We start from the raw sequence: 24,415 nt of genomic DNA, 5'->3' as shown, positions 1-24,415 counted from the left end.
AATCTTAGGTTTTCAGTAAATAGCCAGAGAGTGTTGTTTAATCTTAGTTGTGATCCATGGAAGGGTTCCACTATAACATCTTTGGTGCAGCATGCTACTGTTACACTCCCGTATAAAACGCCTTCTGTGCAAAAGAGGTTTATAAAGAAGATGGCTGGTCTTCACCTTAATCGATCGGATTTATTGTATGACACCAGCATGATTGATTTCTGCTTTGTCCAACAGAGCAAGATCTTACTGCATGCAGCTTGTCTTGTTTGAACGTCGTAAGTCAGGGACCTGTGTGTTGGCCTCAGAATTAACAAGCATTATCTTAAACACTCATCCACTTTCACATTCATACTCAACCTTTAGAATTCGGCACCCTTATACTCAGGGTATACTCAGGGTACTCAGGGCCTGTAAACACGTCAACTACAGACATACCCCCCTGAGCTTGGGGTGTGCAGCTGAGGTGGTATTTATAGTTAGGTGATATGGGGAGAGTATGGGGGGGGGGGTATACATGCATATCAGAAAGAAGGATTAGGAGGAGATGGGATAAACGCTAATGTGGTGAGTTTTGGGAAATAGGTGGAGAGTGTTAGAATATGGGAGGTACAAACCCCATTTCTGCCCTCAGGGCAGCTGGCTCAGTGCACCATACGACTCACTGCTAGTTGTTTCAACATTGTTTCAGCATTATTTCAGAGTTGTTATGACATCAGATGTGTAGCCTGGTGAAAATCTAAGATGATTTCTGCATTAATTTGCTCCTGGCTAAGATTCCTTAGCTCTGTGTGTGTGTGGGGGGGGGGGGGGGGCAGTTGCTGTAAGTTGCGGGAATTACCTAATCCTGTGGGGGACGAGAACTGACTTCTCAGCCACCGCTGACACACACATAGACACACTCAGACATAACTCCTCTTTCTGTCTGTCAGTTCCATCTATCCCAGCCAGCTTTTCCACACATCTATCACTTTTTTCTTTGTCCTCTCATTCTCAGCTGAACAATCTCCCCCCATTTGTACCCCTTTCTCATCCGTTCTTCACTCAGATACACACACACACACACACATGCGATTTTCTGACATATTCCATGTTTGGACGCACACAGTAACGGTAATAATACTGTTAACGGGTGTGACAGTGGAGTCCTGCCAGTTTCCTATAAATATCTGCCGTCTTCTGTAGGAACCTGAGAAGCAGCGGCTCTCCCAGTTTACACAGCTGAGCTGCATGTGCCTCCAGACCTTTCCCTTTGCTCCCCCTGAAAGTTCTCTCTCCTGCTGCACCTTGCCCTCCATGTGCTGGGCGCTACCATCCACTGGCAGGCAAGTGGGACAGGTCAGTGGCATGAGGAGACCAGTCGTTTGGGCACTGGAGTGGCACCAGTGCTCTCAGGAGGGCGGGCCGGGGGAGGGCTTCGCTCCGTCCGCTCTGTCGCCTCAAGCCTCTTTATGATGTTCTTTTCTTCATCGCTCTCTCCTCCCTCTGCACACATCTGTTCTGGTAATCAGGATCAGCCACCCTTGGGGGGGGGGGGGGGGGGCGGGGGGTGTAAACACACGTGCCTGTACTCACAAATGCACACGTAAGCAGACACCGAAAGTAATCACGTTTAAAAGAATCTGCACCCCCCCCCCCCATATGTACTCCTATGCTACTTGCCCACACCCAAGCGGCATCAGTGAGTATTGCAGTCAGCATTACGAAATGAAGTATCTTCAGTGTGTCTCTGTGGTTGAAGGCTGTGTGTATAGCAACAGGTCTCAGTTCCTTTGCATGTGAATGCAGATCTCATACGTGATACATATGTTGTTTAAACCATAAGTAATGAGTAACCCATGAGTAATATGTTACATTAAAACAGTATCAACTTACTTATGGGGTATATCCAACTTTGCTAGCTTACATAAGCAGTTTTGATTACCTACATCCTGGCTACAAATTCAATATCTCCATTCTTATAGAGCCAAACCCTCGTCAGTAGCAACATGGGATTAATGTCTGTGGGACTGCAGGAAAACACAGGTTTGCAGATAAAATAAACCATTAAAGAAAAACACTCAGGAGATAAAAATATCTTCTTTGGGTTGCGATCCAGTGAAGCTCTAGGATATAAATAATGATCGCATGCAGCCATGGCTGGTCTTTGCCTCCCCCTGCAGGTTGTTTTTATTAAATCAGCCTGTGTGCGTCAAAATCGGATGGCATTGTCAGCAGCGCCCCGCTTTCTCATAAAAGACACGTCAAAAGATACGCAATCAGCATTAACCACCTCCATTCTCTAAAACGCAATTGTAATATTTGATATAGTTCAGTCACTGAATGGACATAGCTAAGTTTGGCTACTCAAGAACAATTGCTTATAATTTTGTATACTCTTATTGAAGCATCATAGAAACCTTGCAAGCTCTATTGCCATAACTGCGTGTTTTTACTGTAATATAAAGCACCACATCCGTATGTTGAGTGGACAGACTATAATTAATCGCTTGTCTAATTGATTTCGACTGCCCTCTCTTTAAAATACAGTCCTACGTGTAGTACTTCTTAGTCTACAATATATAGCGAAAATCGCCAATTTGTAATATTCTAGTTATTTGTTAGGTAAGTTATTTGTGCCTAATGGGGTTGATGGTGTTGATTCATATTTATATAAATGCAGAAATAAAAAAGTAGAATTCAGCTTCACTTTATGACACCTTGGTGTAGTTCATACTGTACATTCTGTAAAAAATACTCTCCGTTGCGCCACCGCCTTTACTGCTGTGGCTTTTTCTATCTGCTCCTCTGCTATCAACCTCCATCCATAATAAAGGAGTTAACGTTACGTAACGTTGATTGTACATGGCTGATGTCAAATGATGCATTTTGGAAAGATTTTAAACACATACAAATGAAATACACTTTTCTGTATACAGTTTCAGATAATCTGAAGCAGATTTTACTATAGCGGGGGTTCGATGACAAACTTAAATATAAAAACCGATTCATGACTTAAACCAATAAATACACATTTATTTGGGGGGGGGGGGAGGGGCGGGGTACACATTTTAGGGAGGCTAAATGGGCCTAACGATGCCCCTGATCTGAAGTTGCCCTAACAAATTAGTCCGGTACAGTGATTGTTTTTTCAAAGAAAGCCATTAACTGGACTCTGTCAACTATTTAAATCTGTATTTTTATTCTGTCCATTAGATGGCGCTCAAGGATCATTTTTGAAAAATAAATCCAAAATTGCCAATTTCCCGTGTTTCAGGTGCTGCTGAAATAGTGTTTCTGGATATGAAATCCTTTTCTATTTATGTATACGCATATTAAACTTGTACTTTAAACTGTACATTTTTAATATAAATGTAACTTTATGTTAAGTTTATAAGTAACATTCTGCCTTGTTTCACCGCGCATACAGGTAGCGTCACCTCACGGCTCTCTGGTCACAGATTGAAATCCAGCCTTGGTTCTTTTTGTGGGGTATTTACATATCCTTATTCGTGCAGTACGCGATTCACGCAAAGTACTAATAAATGCTCATTATTCGACTCAGGTGACTCTACAATGTTTTTAGTGAGTCTGCGCGCAAGGAACTCAACTCGTGTCCAGCGTATACTCAGACTTTCGTTCTTTGCTCCAGGATGTTTGCATGTTTCAAAATCTTTTTATAAAACGTATTTTCTGAGTTTTATCATGCTCCTTATTTGTTTTTCTAAATACTACAAAAAGGGAAAAATCATCGTTCTTTTGTATCTGTTTGATGTATAGGTTTAATGGTGATTCTATAGTCGAACACACTGGTTGTATCTAGCTAAATTTTGTAAATGATAGATGGGGCGAAATACAACAAACGTGTTCAAATGCATTTTCATCATGGTACTGTGGAATTATTTATCACAAAACATTTGTGTTCTTATGTACTGAATGGCTGATCCCGGATAGCTACACACTAATCCCCTACTCCATTAATTAAAAAGAACGAGAGACTCGGGGAAAGCGCGTTTTCAGAAATGTAATCATTTCTGGAGAAGCTTAACCATCTGCTTGAGGTTAAGTCTCTGAACAGATTGTGTTTTCTGGTTATTTAAACCAGGGGATTTAACTTTTCGAGAGGGGGTGGATGGATCAGGGAGAATATGGTACTGACTTTCTTCAGTTTTATAATTGCCTCTAGCGAAGTGGGAGGAGAGCATCTCCGACGGGAATGACAAGGAATTACCTCAAGTTCCAAATCAGAAGGCGATTGCGTTTAACTGTGAAAGAGTCCTCAAGAGGCCGTGAAGGACCGGAAGAACAATGCGCAGAGGTTTGTCTCCCAGCTTACATTCATACGCCTGGAACAAAATCTTGTGCTTTTGTCCAATTAAACCAATCAACAACTATTTGTTTCATTTGCTACATTTTGGAATACCCAAGGTAGCTAAATGATTAATGCGCTTTTTAAGAATATACAAAGTATAGCCTAGTGTTACAATAATTGTGCTTGTATATAATTGCAGTTGTACGACGTGTATTCGCAAATACATTTATATCAATTGAAACATTTGTCTGCCGTTGGATGAAACGTGATTTAACTTGTGAAGCTGAATCGCAATGTGTACCGGGGGTAGGTCGAGGAATGGGTTAAGGCGCCCGTGCAGTAATTACACCCAGGGCTCCTGTCGCTCTCCTCCAATACGATTCTGTGAAAAGCCACGATCCTCCCTCCCAAACACCCTCCCTTGCAGCCTCCACACACACACAACTCCTGATGTACCGAAGAATGGGAAACGGAGTCTGAAGTCACACCAAGCAGCACGGATGTTCTTGTTTAGTTCTGCAGGCGCACTCGTTTTTAAGAAGCGCCTCAATGCTTTAAAGTTTTTATGCGTGGCAGTTAATCTTTAAAAATGTTAAATCTACAGGTAATCATATTAATTACTGGAAACATAATAATATTCTGTTTACATTTTTAAAGACTTTCAATGAAATGGACCGGAGAACCGCGAGAGAACGATGGATGTGTAGAAGATTAGTCATCTGTCTGGTTATGTGCGCGACAGCGCTGGATGTTGTTTTAGCGCAAATTCGATACTCCATATATGAAGAGTTGGAACACGGAGCTTTTGTTGGCAACATCGCCGAGGATTTAGGATTAGACGTTGCCAAACTGTCTACTCGCAGATTCAGAATAGTATCAGGCGCAAAAAAGCAGTATTTAGAAGTCAATTTGGAAAATGGCATTTTATTTGTAAATGAAAAAATTGATCGTGAAGAATTGTGCGAACTGAGCGCGTCTTGTTTTTTACACTTGCAAGTCGTCATCGAAAGCCCTTTAGAATTGCACCGAGTAGAAGTTGAAATTCTGGACGTCAATGATAATGCACCTAGTTTTCCGTGGAGTGAGTTTAACCTGGAGATAACAGAGTCGGCGGCACCCGGATCTCGCTTCCCTTTGGAAAGCGCGCAGGACCAGGATGTGGGCACCAACTCGCTCCGAACATATTTTCTGAGCGCGAACGAACACTTTGCCTTGGATATTCATACACGAAACGACGGGAGCAAGTTCGCGGAGCTGGTTCTTGGGACCCCGCTGGATCGGGAACAACTGAAAATGCACCAAATGGTGCTGACGGCCGCGGACGGAGGCGCTCCGGAGAGATCGGGAACTGCGCAAATCACTGTTACGGTACTAGATGCCAACGACAACGTGCCTGTTTTCGATCAGGCTTTTTATAGAGGGAGGTTAGTGGAAAATTCACCTCGAGGCACTTTCGTGATCAAACTTAACGCTACTGATCTGGACGAAGGACTAAATGGAGAAATATCTTATTCTTTCAGCGGGCACGCGCCGCTGAAAGTGCGTGAGCTGTTCAGTGTAGACTCCTATACTGGCGAAATCAGAGTCAAAGGGATAGTAGATTATGAGAAAGCAAGAGTGTATGAACTCTATGTGCAAGCCAAGGACAAGGGACCTTCTGCGGTCGCCGTGCATTGTAAAGTATTGGTGGATATTCTCGATGTGAATGACAATGCACCAGAAGTTATTCTAACCTCTGTGTCTACACCTGTTCAAGAGGACGCGCCTCCCGGTACAGTGATTGCTGTCATTAGCGTAATGGACCGGGACTCGGGTGAAAATGGAAATGTAGATTGCCAGATCCCCAATAATATTCCATTTAAACTCCACTCCTCATTTAAGAATTATTACACTTTGGTCACAAGTGAATTTTTGGACAGAGAGACAGTGTCTGAATACAATATTACCCTCACCGCGAGCGACATGGGAGTATCACCTCTGCTAACCAGGAAAAATATTATAGTGCAAGTGTCAGACATTAACGACAATGCTCCACGATTCCTACAGCCATCCTATACGGTTTATGTGACTGAGAATAACGCCCCGGGCGCATCCATTTGTTCGGTTACTGCTTTCGATCCTGACTCCAATCAGAATGCCTTTCTATCATACTCTATTCTAGACGGTGAGATTCAAGGCATGCCCGTGTCTACCTACGTCTCCATCAACTCAGACAATGGCAATATCTATGCGCTACGCTCCTTTGACTACGAGCAACTACGAAACTTTAAAATCGGAGTGCAAGCCCAAGACGCTGGCTTCCCGCCTCTGTGCAACAACGTGACGGTCAACGTCTTTGTTTTGGATCAAAATGACAACGCGCCGGTAATCGTTTCTCCTTTGCCAAAAAACGGCACCGTAGCCACAGAGATGGTGCCACGGTCCGTGGACGCTGGCTACCTCGTGGCAAAAATTACTGCGATAGATGCAGACGCGGGGCAAAACTCGCGTCTCTCCTACCAGGTTCTTCAGTCAACTGATCCAGGGCTATTTAGCGTTGCCCTTTATACCGGCGAAATAAGGACAATCCGCCGATTCGTGGATAAAGACGCCACGAGGCAACGACTAGTCATTTTGGTCAAGGACAACGGTCAGCCGCCCCTCTCGGCCACTGTTTCCATCATTCTATCAGTTGTTGACAGCGTGCCAGAATCGTTGTCCGACTTCAGCGACCTCTCTACCAACCCCAAGTCCACCAACAACCTTACTTTGTATCTCATTGTGTCTTTAAGCACGATTTCCTTTATATTTCTTGTGGCTATAATTGTCCTGGCTGTCCTAAAGTGCTATAAGGACGGAGGTTCTTTTCGGGAATTCGGTGTTTCCTCCGGTGCGTGCTGTGGATTGCAGTCCGAACCTCCTTCGGACGTGTACAAAAAATCAAACATAAACGTGCAGATATCGGGAAACAAAGTCCCCGCTAACTGCGCAGAAATAAACGGCAACGGAACCCTGTCTCAAGCTTACTGCTACAAAGTATGTCTGTCCCCTGAATCTTCTAAGAGTGACTTCATGTTCCTAAAGCCGTGCAGCCCGACGACTCCGCGGAACAACAAGGGGGCAGATAGGCTGGCGTCTGCCTGGGGCGCTCAGAACCGCAGCGTCACAGCAAACGAGACCAATAACCCCAACGAGGTAAGAATATATAAACACTCACACGCACTCACTCATTCACATGCATATAAAATGTCATAGCTTGTATTTCCAGTTGTACTGCAGAACTGGAATCAAATGCAGTTTTTAATTAGCGCGCACGGTTGTCCAGTAACTACAGTATGCAATACAAACACTGCCATTCTTTGTATGTTGAAGAATGTATATCAAAATACCACCAGTCGTACAAATGATTCGTCTTGGTTGTAATTGCTTTAAGTTTTCACACTTAAGTTTTCTTTTTTGCATATGTTTTTTTTATCATTTTAACTTAATTTTATTTCACAAGTCCATACCATATCAGATTTCATTACATGTAAACAATATTCACTGCGTCGGTGACATTTGTCTAACGGCTGACTTACAGCCTCACCGTGTTTCATTTGTATTTAACCTCTGCCGCTAGCTCTTCCTCTCTGCCCGCTTGTCCTGTTGTACCCAAAAACTACATTATCCGTTTTATATAGGCTGGTATGTAGCCTACTTATAATTGCTTTTTATCCCCCGAATTAATTCCCAGGACTACAACAACACGCGATAGTCTAGTCTGAGTCTTAAAGTATGTTATGTTAATGTGTAGTTTTCTAGACAATGTTATACATCCTGCATTGTGCCCTAGCGCCGAGACTATCACGGTGGCTGTTTAGATTGAGAAATGTGACGGATGTGGATAATTGTTTTATGAAATTTAGAGCTTTCTAGCTTAACTGCATACCATTCAGTATCTAATTATTGTTACGTGTGACCTTTGCGTATTGTATTGACACGGATTCAGTATTCGACCTAATTATAGAATATATTTAGTATGAATCAACAAATCACCCCTCCGTACAACGAAGTTGTGCTCAGTTTTGTCGGTTATTTAGAGGCTAAAACGGATTTTAGGACGTGGTCGAAACACTGTGCGCCTGTAGATTTACTTGCATTGTCTCAACAAGGGGGTTCAAGGGTACTTCATACGCTTGAATTCTAAAAGCGTTCTAGCACTGATTAGTGATAACCACTAGATGGAGCCATGAGACCGACATATAAATTATTGTCACATATTTTACCTTGCAGATCGCCATGCAAGTCATATTATGTTTATGTTTATGAAGTCAATTTTCACATCCACGCAAAATGTTTCAGCACTTTACACCGTAATTTATGCCATTATTACACCTTAAAATATCATGATAAGGTAGTGACGGCTGTGCATGTGCTCGAGGGCCCACACTGCGGTACCGTGGACCAGGCACTTCATCTGAATTCGTTCAGCAATAAATGGATTTTCAAACTTTATTTCTTATCTGCTTTTGAATTTTATCTACCAATGAATACACATCTATCAATTTATTAAATGAACATCCGTGAGTTTGGAAATTACTGCATTTTTAAAGTAACAGAAGATTGACAATTTGGGCTTACCTCTTTTTATTTATTTATATACAGCGAAAGACGCAAAACACGGACTGGCCCTTGCCCAAGAACCAGTACTCTACTCTTAAAAGGTAAAACTAATTACAAGCTGCTGCAATATATCTAAACTCTTGCACAGTATAATGTTACTGTAATGTTATCAATACCACGATATGATATAATTTGAATACGAGATGTATGTTTTAATAGAATTGAAAAATTACCACAGAAATCTGAGTGTCCTTGTTCTGTGTGCATGTGACAGTTACAGCTCCATTAACATGGAGGGCACGCTGACGCGGAAGACTTCGCCCCGGCATCCGGACAGCTGCGTCGCTCCGCTGGCGGGCCAATATTGGACCTGGGGGACTCACATGCGAGGTACTGATGCTTCGCGGGCTTGATATGCCGCAAAGGTTCCCAAAGATTCGCGCACCTTTGGATTTGCATAATACATTAATATCCTTTCGTATTATATTAATTATGGTATCTACTACACTAGCAGGAAAAAAGTACCAATTTGTACATTTGAGGGTACATTTACTTGTCGCTGGGGCTGTACTCCCAAAGGTCTGCCAGTCGTACTTAGCTGTAGGTAAGTGTACCTTTTAAGGTACAGAAATGGACTCTGAGGAACATTTTTGGCGGTACATTAATGCTGTTGCTACCGTGGGGTGTAAAACTGTACCAGGGCCGTATAGGCTACATTTTTTCTGTCAGTGTATAAGAACCTAACCTGAATTCATGAGGAAATATGTAAAAAAAAAATTTAGCTTCTTAACTGAAGTATTTCGCTACTTATTACCTCAGCAGATTACAGGATATCACCTCCAGCTAGTGGACTCCCGAACCGGGCTTGGACTCCGATGTACGTGGTACCGCAGCCCGTAGGTCCGCCTCCCGATTATCAGCACAACGTCTACATCCCTGGCACACCAGCCAGTCACTGCACCCTGAAGCCCGCATATAGCAGTGACTTCGACGTCAACAATTCATTTTCAACATTTGGAAAGAAAAGGAAGTTCATAACACATTACGATCCTAATGAAGACGTGGTGATAAACAACGACATTTTCAACAAGTAAATCACCTGTGAAACACCGCATGTACTCGTCAAAATCCGATGCTCACGTGCTACAGTAAATGGTATATGAGGCTAGTTTTACAGTGTAAGACATACTAAGGCATTTGCATTGCCATCATCAATAATAACAACAATAATAATAATGATAATAATAATAATGGACACTTGCCTCGCACCTGTGGGACCTGGGCGAGTCTCCGCCTGGGTCACATGTGTGTGGAGTTTGCTTGTTCTCCCCGTGTCGTCGTGGGGTTTCCTCCGGGTACTCCGGTTTCCCCCCACAGTCCAAAGACATGCTGAGGCTAATTGGCGTTGCTAAATTGCCCTTAGGTGTGCATGTGTGAGTGAATGGTGTGTGAGTGTGCCCTGCGATGGGCTGGCCCCCCGTCCAGGGTTGTTCCCTGCCTCGTGCCCGTTGCTTAGGCTCCGGACCCCCCGTGACCCAGTAGGATAAGCGGGTTGGACAATGGATGGATGGATGGATAATAATGGCATATCATTATTACCTTGATAACAGGATCATTGTTAATAACAATATTGCACTGAACATACACTGGTAAATGCATCAGTCATTCTGTTATTGTGCTTATACAGCTAAAATATCCTAGAGTAAAATGAACAGAACACAATGGACGTTGGGTGCTCTCCAGTATTAATGCCATATATTGTATTTTATATTATATATACAGTATTGTGCAAAATTCTTAGGAAAAATCTTAGGTTAAGGGAAATTATTTTAAAATTATGTTTGTGTTGGTGTAAAACTACAAGTTTATTTGTAGTGTGTCAGGTCAGCCATTTCAAATCCTCTCCTCAAGTCAGCCGTACTGTTTGTAATTACATTCCAATATATTCATGCTTTTGTTGAACTTAGGCATTAGTGAACCTCATTTGGATAATGAGTACCCCGTGAAGTTCATTCACTAATTAAGTAAATTAATTTAATGAGCTATTGGTGAAATACACAGAATGACTAGTGCTCATCCGAGGAAGGATTTGGAAACCAGAGCCGGATATTCTAGCCGTCCGATAAGATATTAGTCACATCTTGGAGAACACAAAACGTTATGGAACTTTTTGTCGTATTACTGTTTATTTGTATATATTCTCACATTGAAACACATTTTTCTGAGAACTGATAAATAGCTTTAAGAATCATTTCCTTTGACTTTTGGCCAGTACTGTGTGTATATATAATCATACCTTCTTAATGCATAATAGTGTTTATATTGCAGTTAAGAAGCGGTTTACTCACATTTAAGCCAATGAGTGACATTTTATTATCTAAATATAATCGACTGGTTATCAGATAATTAGGATATAGTACACAAGATGGTCTATCCCATTGTAAATTATGCAAATTGCATTTGCAATCGAGGTATTTATAAAATGTGTGGGATGGCATTTGTCATATTGTAAATTATATAAATCAAATATTTTTTTTTCTGATTTTGCATTGTAACAGAGTAGTCAATAAAGTGTTGAAGTGTTTAATAATATGTGTCATTTGCAATTGGTAGTGAATTATGTTTCTATCTATACCTTTGGTTGATATGTTGAGCATCTTACTGCCTAGTGCGATAAATCAATATCAGACATAACTGTAACATACTCTGTTTATGCGTGGTAGGCTTTAAATCCATTTTTTTTACATTCCAAATTAATTCCTAGCATTATGTTATCAACATTGTCACTAGACTTTATCACACCAAGCTGTCTATTTAAGCCTGTAGAAAATCTCTGTTTGCTATTGCTTGAAGTTCGTAATTTAAACATTGCTGCAGAGGAAAATGCAAGCTTAAATATTAATCTGAGACTGAGCTACATGTTACACTCAAGGCTTCATAATAAACCTATTATGCGACTGAATCATACATAGCACTCAGACAATAATCAGCCCCTCTCGAACAATTTCACATCTTGTTCTGTTGCAGTTTAAAATCTCTTTGACATGGAAATAGAGTGAGTAATGTTACTTCCTCATGCTTTCAGAGTTGGGGGTATGTGCAGAGTTTATACATTGTCCCATTTTGCACAGAATAAGACCCACATTACAAAGAAACACAGACAAACTGACCTCATAGTGGGAATATCTGTGTGTGTATATGCATTTGCCCTATGATAGACTGTTATCTCAACCAGTATGCTCCCTTACCTTGTGCCCTAAGTACCTGAGATAGGCTCCACCCGCCTTCCATTCTTTACCCGTATCAGATAAGTGGGTGGAAGATGAATGAATACCTTAAATTTAGAATCTTCATTAATAATGTTTTTCCTCTATACATGCACAATATTCTGCTTGAAGATAAAACGCTTCTCATCTATATTCATATACATACAATGCTGACACTAACATTCTTGAGGATAGGAATAACATTACCTGGGAGATGAGTTGTGCTTATTTTTTTAAACATACTGAGCCAGAGAGCTCAGCATTCATTCACGAGATCACATGTCCATTTTCCAGAGTGTCTCAGAGTTTGTCAGAAGGCTTTGGGGCCTGCTGTATGTTGGCCTGATTCATCGACTTGGTGGCTTCTGTTTGCTGCTTGTGACCCGGTTTTGTCTGCAAACGTGTCTATAGTTACCCCTTTGCCACTCACTGGAGTCCCGCCTGGCCATCTCATCTGCATATTTCACAGTCAGCGATTCTGGTCGCGTCAGCACCACCGAGTCCACGGAGAGCAGCCTGTCAAAGAGGAATAGTCTGACTGCCAGAAGACTTGACGTTGTTTGTGTGCGTGTGTGTGTGTGCAGCTTGGGGTATGTGATTGCTGTTGTCGGTGTTCCATCCCCTTGTGACAGCGCATCTGGAGCTTTTTAAATTTCCTTGTAACACTGCATCGGGAGAAAAAGTCTTTTTCGAGTCAATGTGCAGAAGGTGGCTTGATATGAATTGTATAATATTTGTTATGATGTACCAGATACTTTCAGTGCTTGGTTATTTTATCTCATTTTGCAAGATTTAAATTCAATTATGCTCATGTGTTTGAAGATGTCAGAAAAGGGCAGGGTCACTGTAACTATTCAATAAGGTATAGTATGAATATTTATGCTTTCTGACTTTACTTTATCCATTTATGATGCAAAACATCTAAATAGTCCATTAATCCCATGGTGATATCAGAGGGGTTTTCCACACAGAATAAGTATTATGCATATTTAAAATGCTAATTATATTGATTAGCTTCTTGCCTGCAAGGTGTTGTCTGTGTAAATATATTCAACATTTACCAAATATCTTTCCAAATACCATTTTAATTAAAAGCGAAGAGATGATGATGGTGACTAGTAAAGTAAACAGGCAACACACTGCGTTATATAATATTTTGTTTCGCAGGTGCTTTTCATTTTAAAAGTCTTAGCAAATGTAAGAAGGCAGCAGTAAATATCCCAGTACATGGCATATATTTAACAGAGCTTAAACATCAAACATTTAGCTAGAGTGGGACATTAATATAAAACAGAAAACTAATAAAGTAATTCATATAACACAGTTTATCATGTTTCTGTATATTTGAAATTTATATCTCATGTTAAAGGATTTGTATGTTCACTGGTTTCTCAGATTTTGGCATATTACAGCTGGGGAAGTGCATTCTGGGAGATTCTTCAGAATTTCAGGGACATCTTTCGGTGGTACTGTTAACCAGGGTTTTCCCAAACTTATTGTAAGCCAGGGTTTCCCAAACTTATTGTAAGCCAGGGTTTCCCAAACTTTTCAGCCCACAGCCCCCAAGATTACAGCGCCAGAAACTGAGGACCCACATGGTGTATAACATTAAGAGATGTATACAGTGGACTATATTCCTTTTTAATTTAATTTTTTATTATCATTGTTTTAATTTTTTTAAAGTTGACGCATCAGACCTCTGGGACTAGTACCTGGTCTCCACTGTGACTTTGCATGTTTGCATGATTTTCCTGTGTCGTCATACAGTTTCCTCCAGGTATTCTGGTCCCCCCCTCCCCCCCAAGTCCAAAAACATGCTCAGGTTAATTGGAGGTAAATTGTCCATAGTGGCACATGTGTGAGTGACTGGTATGTTGATGTGCCCTGCGATTGGTTGGCGCCCTGTCCTGGAATGTTCTCTGTCTTGCGCCCGTAGCCTCCAGACTCCCCCCCCCCCCCCCCCCACCCCCCGAATAGGATTAGCAGTTTCAGGGAATGGATGGATGGATGAAATTACTGGACAGTAGTGCTGAATTTTGCTGAAAATGGCCACTGAAATTGACCAGTTGTGGAATGCTGCAGTGATTAATGTTAATGAATGCATGCAGTGGTGCAGCTGAGGCTTCTGCCCTGCCGTGACAAAAGCAGTGGCCATCTTTGCCCAGTAGTGAGGCTGACTCTCATCGATCCTCTTGCAGTTGGAATCCACTGCTGCCTTTGACACCCGTTGAGATCCAGTAGAGCTCCAAATGCAAAGTTTGTGCTCCGGGGATCCATTCCTGCAGTACAATGGGCGTTTCAGCCTTACCTCAGCATGAGGGGTTAGCTGTGCTCAGGAGGTAGTTGTGCATTTCATCAGAACCTTGATTTGTTGCTGCTTTGCTTTCCAGAACCCCGACTAAGAAATCTTTTAGCATATTGAGTGGTTCCGTCCATACACTCTTCTGTCACATCCCTACCTTCCCGGTGGACCACACCTTCTCCACACTTCTTTGCACATCCTCCGTTGTCAGGTGTCATTCTCCTATGCCTCCTGTGTTACCGTAGTAAACACCTGTTCATACTCCCAAGCCCTGCCCATCCAGACACAAATGATCCCACCAGAAAATTGCCCTCCACTCACAACTTGGCTTGACTACATTTCGTCCCCTGCACTTCCTCCAAGTTGACATTTCTGCTTGTCATGGACATTTTGATGTCAGATGAGTCTCTGTGCTGCAGCACCTCTCTTGCATAGGTGAACAGACCACTGAACAGTAGACATGGCTTGTTGCTTTGTCCATATAAAGTAATGCTGTTCAGACTTTATAGTAGGCCCAGCCTTGAAAGAAAATGGTTGATCTTTGTTGTGCCTCACGGCGCACGGAGAACAGAAGCTCAGGAAGCCAGAAGTCGGGGTGAACTCGGGGTTTTAATAGGAACAGCAACGATAGGGACAGGTAAAACACGGGGTAACATTACAATGACCGGACTGGGGAAACAAACGGAAACGCAGACTAAATACAATGGACTGATGACAACGATCAGGAACAGCTGGTAAACATGGGGAATCCACATGGGGTTAACGAGGGGGCGTGGCACACGAAAGGAGCGGGCGATCGGGGCATGACATCTTCCTTTCAAAGCCCTCAACCACTTGGCAGCCACCCAGGGTGGCATGTTTCTGGGGCTGGCTTGGGGCACTTACACACACACACAAAATGATCAGAGTGGTGACATTTGCAAGATCAGTTTTCTATAACTTACTTGCATGTCATGTCAGTGATATCATGTGACCATGTGGGTCTGTTGACCTTGATGGAATGGTCGCCGTGATTTTAGTTTGTCAGCTAGCCAGGCTATAACTCAGAAGCATGAAATGTGGAGGGGGCAGGGGAGGGGGTGGATTTCAAGTCACCCCACTGGAAGCCAGAGATAGGGGGAGCGGAGGAATCTATCAAATATTGCACATCTACCTTTGTACAATATTAAACCTTTTCGGAAAATCAGTCACACTACAAAACAATACCAAATAAACTACAGTTAATTCATAATACTGTGAATGTACTGTATAGTTTCACAAACATATTGTTGCATTATTGTCTGCATTGGGCAAAATTGTTCATAATAATATAAAGCCAGAATACACACCCCCAAATTGAATTTTTTTTCAGTTTTGGCTCTAGGGTGTCATACAAGCTAGAACTGCCCCCGCCTTTGACAGTAATATGTGAGACCTCATGATGCATGATGGTAGATCCAGAAATTGATTTCACCAAGTGATCTACTGCTGGCAGGCATGGCTGCCTGAAGTGTTGCTGTGTCCTTCAGCTCTTCAAGCCCTTGGAGGATCCGTCTGCATCCAGGCGCCGATAATGTTGCTGCTGTCAGATGGTACGTAAATGCTCTAATGGAGGGGGGGGGTGTTGGACACCAGACATAGTCAGAGAGCCTCATTATATACATTATAGACATATACAAAGAGACAACCTATAATGAGCACACAGTATCCATTAACACTTATGTGTACTAAGATATGTCATATTGCATTAATTTTCAAAAGAACTTGGGTTAGGAGCATAAAATGTTGGGTACTTCTTTTTTTGTAACAAATGGTTGCAGTGAAGATGGCTTCATACAAATTTCCTTTGATGTCCAGAGAAAGGTATATTACAAATTTTTCACTCAAAGTATGAACATTTTTTTTGAAGAAAGCCAGAAGTATTCAGTATGATGATATGAATTGGCTGTTTATTGAGACTGACAATTACTGAACATAGAAGTAACTGTTATTGCAGACATTCACTTTTAGAGGGAAAGGTGTCTTCTATTGTTATTCATTCAGTGTCTACCAGGTACAAAAATTCTTGAGACCTGACATCTCAATTATTTAATGCTCATCAAGTAGACGATGGAGGGATGTTTCAAGTGGCCGGTAGTTCTACAAGCCAAGAAGACAGCAAACAATTCAGATGGAGCTGGAAGAGATTAGAGTTGATCAAAACTATAATTGCAGTAAACGTACTAAAATATTAGTTATTGAGCCCATAAATTGATATGTTAGTTGAATGCCAATTACTTTGAATACAACAGGACCCGTTATAGTATGGGATGGGATTTGACATTCCATAAAAACTTCAGCCACACCTGTTACTCGTTTAACCCTTCCTCTCGTTGCAGCCCTTGTGTGGATCACCCCAGGTGCCTCTCGTTTGCTCCTTCGTCAGTGCTGTATATAGTGCCTCCCTGTCTTGAGCTCCCCAGTCCGGTCATTGTGGTCGCTGCCTGCACGTGCTCCCTGATTTGCCCTGTGTTCCAGGTTAACCCTCCCTACCCTGTTTTGACCCCTGTGTTCCCTTTCCTTTTGTTTTGCCTGTTGTTTTTGCTTAATAAAGCCCCTTTAGTTTTTTTCCCGATACCTGCCTTTGCTTCCGTCCTTCCTGCAACGTGACAAGGATCAAGAGAAACAAGTCATGAAATCCAGAAATTCACCACAAGTATTATGAACTATTGTTATTTAACAGCACTGGGTGCTCTAGCATCACCTACTGCTGCTCCTGGTTCTAAATATAATTCCTATATTCCCACTATTATCATCACTAATTAAAAAAAATCTTATTATTATTGTTGTTGTCATATTGTTGTTGTAATACAAAATGAAATTACAAAATTAATGTTATTTCTGTAATCATTAGGGTTCAGCATATGAAACTTCAACTTTTTAAATGTCTATTCATTTTCATCATATAATAAGCCTACATCATTGCATTATTTTTACACTGTTGATTTGCACACACTGAAAATGTATTAGCATAATGTGAGCTTTGAAAATGTGTTAAGGCGTTTCCGTCTCACAGTCAAACTAAAAGTGGATCCAGCCAGGCGCTGTCCATCAATGTGGTTCTGAAACTGCAGTTCTTTGTTACAAAGACGTAACAGTTCTTTTAAAAAGTAACATGGCGTGTGTATTTGGTATTTTCATTTCATTAGACGTTCGGAATGTTTCAGGAAAGACTGACCACATCACATGCGTACCAGTTTGTTCTGTTTGTACACAGTGTGGCGCTGCTCTGCAGTAATACGGAGCCACTTCGCATCTAGAGGGAAGGCGAAGCAGTTGTACATTGAAGGGCTCGTTTAAGATTAGGAAGTAGGAGTCTAGTAGCGGTCACACATGGAAGAGCCTGCCCTGCAAACCTAGCGGGAAAATGCTTAATATGTACGTCAATGTATGCTTTTAGATTGCTTATTCAGTGGATAAAACATTTTTGAAAAGCTTTGTGAAATATTTGGATTATATTGTTTTCTACCATAATGCCAACGAAAGTGGAGCTCCGAGAATGGTACGTGAGGTTTTTCTTTGTTTTCTGTACGATGTGGAGCGTCGCATGGGCCGTGACTCGCTATTCTATTCCCGAAGAAATGGAAAGAGGATCGGTCGTTGCTAATTTAGCAGCAGATTTGGGATTGAATGTTGCCGTACTGGCTCAGCGCGAAGTTAAACTAGATATTATCCATAGCAAAAAATATTTAGAGATCAACACAGAGACCGGAGAACTGTATATCGTAGAGAGGATTGACAGGGAATCTCTTTGTTCAGCCAAAACTGCTACGACTTGCGTTCTTAAATTAGATGTTATAATTAAGAACCCACTTCGGATTTTTAATATTGAACTGGAAATAACAGATATTAATGACAATGCACCTCAGTTCCGAAGAGACAGCATTGAACTGGATATATCAGAATCCGCATCACCGGGAGAGAGATTTTCCCTCACAAATGCAGTAGATCCAGATATCGGATCTAATTCAATTAAAACATACCACCTCAATAACAACGAAAACTTTAATCTGGATATTCAGACTGGGAGTGATGGATCAAAATATGCGAATTTGGTTTTGAAAAAAGCTTTAGATCGGGAAGAAAAAAACGTACATAACCTTATACTTACGGCAGTAGATGGAGGCGTACCCCCCCGCTCGGGCACCGCCAGCATTACTGTTCGCGTACTGGACGTGAATGACAACGCCCCTGAGTTTGACCGTAAGACTTACTCCATTAATGTTGCCGAGAACACACCTATCGGATCCCTTGTAATGAGGCTGAACGCTACGGATTTAGATGAAGGTTCAAACGCAGAGCTGACCTATTCATTTATGCTTTACACCTCAGAAAAGGTTCAGGATATGTTCGAATTGAACTCGAATACTGGAGAATTAAAAGTGAAAGGTGTGGTTGATTTTGAAGAAATAATGAAGCTGGAAATGCACATTCAGGCTCATGATAAAGGCCAGAATCAACTATCCGGACAGTGTACAGTAATAGTAGTTGTTACCGATGTTAATGATAATCACCCCGCTATCAGTATAACATCTCTTAAGAGGGCAGTAAAAGAGAATGTTCCAGTAGGTACACTGATAGCCCTCATAAGCATTAGTGACAGAGATTCGGGAGCAAATGGAATTATCGACATTACAATTAATGAAGATTTGCCCTTTGTATTAAATGAATCATCCAAAAATGATTTTGCATTAGTTGTTTCAGAATCTTTGGATCGCGAGAAAATTCCAGAATATGAAATAGCTATAATTGTGACTGATAAAGGAACGCCGCCTTTATCAGATAATGATACAATTTCGTTAGAGATCCTGGACATTAATGACAATGCACCCCTATTTCCAAAGTCATTCTATACTATTCCTGTGATGGAAAACAATGGACCAGGATCACTGCTGAGTTCTGTGGCTGCAGTTGATCCAGATCTACATGAAAACCAGTATTTGGTTTATTTTATCATAGAGAAGGAAATAGCAAACACATCCATGTCTATGTTGTTTTCCATTAATCCAGAGAATGGTGACCTTTATGCACTAAAAACATTTGATTATGAGAGAGAGAAGGAATTTCTGTTTCATATCGAAGCCCGAGATTCTGGAGTTCCTCCACTAAGCAGTAATGTGACTGTCCATATCATCATTGTGGACCAGAATGACAACACTCCAGTTATAGTGTCTCCATGGAGCGCACATGGCTCTGTGGTTGAGGAAGTGATTCCAAGATCCATTGATAAAGGACACCTGGTTTCCAAAGTTATCGCCATTGATGGAGACTCAGTGCACAACTCTCGGATCACATACCAGTTCCTACAGCTTACGGATGCTACGCTGTTCAGTCTGGACCAATACAACGGGGAGATTCGGACAATGAGAATGTTCAGCTACAGAGATGCTCGTCACCAGCGCATGGTTGTTCTAGCCAAAGACAATGGAGACCCTGCTCTCTCTGCCACCGTCACCATCAAGTTATCGACTGTGGAACAGGCCGTTAAAGTCTATTCTGACACCATGGAGGTACCTTTGGAATACGACATCTTCTCAGACCTAAACCTCTACCTGGTGATCAGTTTGGGTGCAGTTTCATTTCTCTTACTAATGACAATATTGGTCACCATCGTGCTGAAGTGCCAGAAACCAAAACCCACCAAAGCGGCTCCTCCTGTATGTAGGAACAGCATCATCAGCCAGAGGAACTCTACTATAGCGGATTCCACCCTGATCTCCAGTGATGCCTACTGGTACAGTCTGTTTCTAGCAGAGACCAGGAAAGGGAAGGTGGTGGTTAGGCAGCCGGTACCCAAGGCTGGATACATCATTTCCAGTATACCCAGGAGCACAGGCCTGACAGAAACCAGTGAATCTGCTGCATCCACACTGCAGGTAAGAAAAAGCAACTTATCAGCAAGTCTAATTTAATTTCTAAACTTTTAAGATATTTAAATAACATTTATATCTTATATGACCTTTATTCTGTACTTCCAATTTTTGTACTGGCAATGATTTACATACTGCTATAGTTACAGTATAGTAGATTAACACAATTGAAATGGCCTGCACAATGATACAATAGTTCCTCGTAAAGTATGCAGTCATATACATATAAATACATTTAAATCTTTGATTTAACCTTTAATTTGATTCTTACTTCAGCTCAAAAAACTCCTTTATAGCGTATTGTTTTTGTATATTTAACACACTCTAAAAATGTATAGAACTTTGTTTTCTTTAAAAAAAAATCAATATCCATATCACACATTTTACTTTATATAAATTAACCAGTGGCCAAAGGGTAATTTCAGCAATGAACAACGTACCCCCATAATCACATTCCTAATTTATCATCCAGTGGTAAGGTTGAATGGGCCTTCCAACGTTCTCAGTGTTCTGAGAATATTCCGGAAAATTTACGCTTGCAAGGCGCAAAACTGAAATTGTTGGGGATATTTTCTGCAACGTTAACTGAATGTACAACGTTCCTGAATCTTAAAGAAAGGTTTATGCTAGGAGACGGTAAATAGTGTCTTCCTGGTGGTTTTATTATATTTTTTTTATTATATTTTTTTTTCTTTGTTTTATTTAGCAGGATACGAATCATTGGATTTTATATTCTTGGTCTGCAGTCAGTCAAGTCTGATACAGGTCAAAAATTATATCTTGTAAATGAATTACGAAAGTAAAATCTCAATAAATGGCCCATTTGAAGTATCAGATATGCGTATTGTTCAAAGAAGTGTAACATATATTACTCTGGTTGATGCTATATTTTTTTGTTCATTTAATTTGACCATCTACATTCCCACCGCTTGTTCACTTCAGACTAGACTTCTACACACAGTGTCGCTGTTCCGTATTGTATCACATACCAGCTCCAGTTGAAGAGCAGCCATGTCAGTGTGGGCAGTGAAGAACTGCTCCGCGTTGTCAGCAAGGTCGATTTAAAATCAGAATCGCAGAAGAACTCAGTTCACAGAATAAGAAACGCCGGATGTGTGGATACTCTTCTGTGTGAATACAGCCTGGTATTTGTTCCTTTACGGATGATGTCCATAACCCATTTTTGGCGTTGGTGAGTTTTTTCTTGCAACAATGGCACCGCATTCTAACGCGAAATATAAGCCGGTCTGGGTTTTCTTTGTAAGCTTCGGAATATGGAGCAGCGTCTGGGCCGTGACTCGTTACTCTATTCCAGAAGAAATGAAGGAAGGTTCCGTGGTAGCGAATTTAGCGGCTGATCTGGGACTCAGTGTTGGAGGACTGAATAAACGTGAGGTAAAACTCGATATATTAAATGGCAAGAAATATTTGGAAATCAACAAAGACACTGGAGAATTGTATGTTTTAGAAAAGATTGATAGAGAGCACATATGCAACATGAAGTCGTGTTTGCTTAAAATGGATGTTACGATAGAGAATCCTATAAGAATATTTAATGTTGAATTCGAAATACTTGACATTAATGACAACGCGCCTCGTTTTCGAAAGCAAACAATGCATCTGGATGTTTCTGAGTCGACCTTACCCGGGGAACGGTTCTCTTTAAACAATGCGGTTGATCCTGATATGGGATCAAATTCGATTAAAACGTACCACCTAAGTGAAAGTGAGCATTTCAATTTAGATATTCAGTCAGGAAGCGATGGATCAAAATATGCAAACCTTGTTTTGAAAAAGGCTCTGGACAGAGAGAAGCAGGCTGTGCATAATCTGATACTGACCGCTGTAGACGGCGGAGTCCCTGCGCGATCGGGCACCGCCAGCATCATTGTTCGTGTGCTGGACGTGAATGACAACGCCCCTCAGTTTGATCGTAAGATTTACTCCATTAATGTTACCGAGAACACGCCTATCGGATCCCTTGTATTGAGACTAAACGCGACGGATTTGGATGAAGGTTCAAACGCAGAGCTAAGATATTCTTTTATGCTTTACACCTCAGAAAAGGTCCAGGATATGCTCGAATTGAACTCGAATACGGGGGAATTAAAAGTAAAAGGCGTGATTGATTTTGAGGAAATACAAACATTTGAGATGCACATTCAGGCTCATGACAAAGGTTACGATCAGCTTTCTGGGCAGTGTACAGTAATAGTGTTTGTTACAGATGTTAATGATAACCATCCGATAATCGCCATCACGTCTTTGAAGAACACAGTAAAGGAGGATGTTCCGATAGGTACAATGATAGCCCTCATAAGGATTAGTGATAGAGACTCGGGGGATAATGGTATGGTCGACTTTACATTTAACGAGCATTTGCCGTTTCTGTTAAATAAATCGTCTGAGAATGATTTTGCTTTAGTTGTATCCGAACCTTTGGATCGTGAAAAAGTTGGAGAGTATGAAATCACCTTTGTCGTCACTGATAGAGGCATGCCTCCATTATCTGATAATGAAACTATTACTTTGGAGATTTTTGACATCAATGACAATGCGCCACAATTTCCAAAGTCGTTTTTTACTATTCCTGTGATGGAAAACAATGCACCGGGGTCTTTGTTGAGTTCATTGGCAGCGTATGACCCAGATCTACATGAAAACCAATATTTAGTTTATTTTATTATAGAGAAGGAAATAGTTAATACTTCCATGTCTATGCTATTTTCCATTAATCCAGAGAATGGTGACCTTTATGCACTAAAAACATTTGATTATGAGAGAGAGAAGGAATTTCTGTTTCATATTGAGGCCAGAGATTCTGGAGTTCCTCCACTCAGCAGTAATGTGACTGTCCATATCATCATTGTGGACCAGAATGACAACACTCCAGTTATAGTGTCTCCATGGAGCGCACATGGTTCTGTGGTTGAGGAAGTGATTCCAAGATCCATTGATAAAGGACACCTGGTTTCCAAAGTTATCGCCATTGATGGAGACTCAGTGCACAACTCTCGGATCACATACCAGTTCCTACAGCTTACGGATGCTACGCTGTTCAGTCTGGACCAATACAACGGGGAGATTCGGACAATGAGAATGTTCAGCTACAGAGATGCTCGTCACCAGCGCATGGTTGTTCTAGCCAAAGACAATGGAGACCCTGCTCTCTCTGCCACCGTCACCATCAAGTTATCGACTGTGGAACAGGCCGTTAAAGTCTATTCTGACACCATGGAGGTACCTTTGGAGTACGACATCTTCTCAGACCTAAACCTCTACCTGGTGATCAGTTTGGGTGCAGTTTCATTTCTCTTACTAATGACAATATTGGTCACCATCGTGCTGAAGTGCCAGAAACCAAAACCCACCAAAGCGGCTCCTCCTGTATGTAGGAACAGCATCATCAGCCAGAGGAACTCTACTATAGCGGATTCCACCCTGATCTCCAGTGATGCCTACTGGTACAGTCTGTTTCTAGCAGAGACCAGGAAAGGGAAGGTGGTGGTTAGGCAGCCGGTACCCAAGGCTGGATACCTCATTTCCAGTATACCCAGGAGCACAGGCCTGACAGAAACCAGTGAATCTGCTGCCTCCACACTGCAGGTGAGAATAAATAACTCACTTTTGAATAAAATTATTGTTTTGTATTAGGTTTTCACAACAATTTTTAATACCATATTTTTTACATTAAGCATGTACTTAATCCTGGTGTGGAATCTTATAATGAAACAGTAACTTCTAACTTGAATGATTTACATGTAAATCCCAGGATGATGAGCTGTGTGTGACTGTGCCCTGTGATGGGTTGGCACCCTGTGATGGGTTGGCATCCTATCCTGCGTTGTTCCCTGCCTTGTGCCCGTAGCTTCCAGGACCCTGAATCGGATGTGCTGTTTCAAAAAATGGGTGTATAGGTGATGTTTGTTCAGTAATCACATATTCTAATCAATGAAATAAAACTTTAGATTAACCATCTTGCCCTGTATTTTTCCAGTTCTTGTTTTGGGGCAACATGACCACCATTTCCCAACCTAAACTCACTTACATTAGGTCTCTAGTTTCTGCAGCACTAGCTGTTTTAATTTAATGCTTGTCC

General features: G+C 41.5%; 3 protein-coding genes across 4 annotated transcripts; all 3 read left to right on the top strand.

The window, feature by feature from the left end:
- The first annotated feature begins 4,741 nt into the window (after positions 1-4,741).
- On the top strand, positions 4,742-11,450 carry LOC111859792 (protocadherin alpha-C2). Of its 2 annotated transcripts, none has more exons than XM_023842793.2 (4): positions 4,742-7,453; positions 8,903-8,961; positions 9,135-9,250; positions 9,683-11,450. In XM_023842793.2, exons 1-4 carry the CDS (start codon positions 4,949-4,951, stop codon positions 9,952-9,954), a joined length of 2,952 nt encoding a protein of 983 aa, XP_023698561.1. In that variant the 5' UTR covers positions 4,742-4,948; the 3' UTR covers positions 9,955-11,450. The 2 variants fall into 2 exon arrangements, with proteins under 2 accessions (XP_023698561.1, XP_023698560.1); XM_023842792.2 differs by having other exon boundaries at positions 9,680-11,450.
- A 6,253-nt stretch (positions 11,451-17,703) lies between these two features.
- Positions 17,704-20,373, top strand: LOC111859796 (protocadherin alpha-C2-like). The gene has a single exon (XM_023842800.2). The coding sequence runs from the start codon at positions 17,920-17,922 to the stop codon at positions 20,356-20,358; it is 2,439 nt and encodes an 812-aa protein (XP_023698568.2). The 5' UTR covers positions 17,704-17,919; the 3' UTR covers positions 20,359-20,373.
- A 644-nt stretch (positions 20,374-21,017) lies between these two features.
- On the top strand, positions 21,018-24,199 carry LOC111859793 (protocadherin alpha-C2-like). Its single transcript, XM_072717043.1, has 2 exons — positions 21,018-23,922; positions 24,185-24,199. Exons 1-2 carry the CDS (start codon positions 21,529-21,531, stop codon positions 24,197-24,199), a joined length of 2,409 nt encoding a protein of 802 aa, XP_072573144.1. The 5' UTR covers positions 21,018-21,528.
- Positions 24,200-24,415: the final 216 nt, after the last annotated feature.

This window comes from Paramormyrops kingsleyae, chromosome 10 (genome assembly GCF_048594095.1).
Source record: "Paramormyrops kingsleyae isolate MSU_618 chromosome 10, PKINGS_0.4, whole genome shotgun sequence".
Classification (NCBI taxonomy): domain Eukaryota; kingdom Metazoa; phylum Chordata; class Actinopteri; order Osteoglossiformes; family Mormyridae; genus Paramormyrops; species Paramormyrops kingsleyae.
The sequence above is the reverse complement of the archived record's forward strand: the minus strand, read 5'-3'. Positions and strand labels throughout refer to the sequence as shown.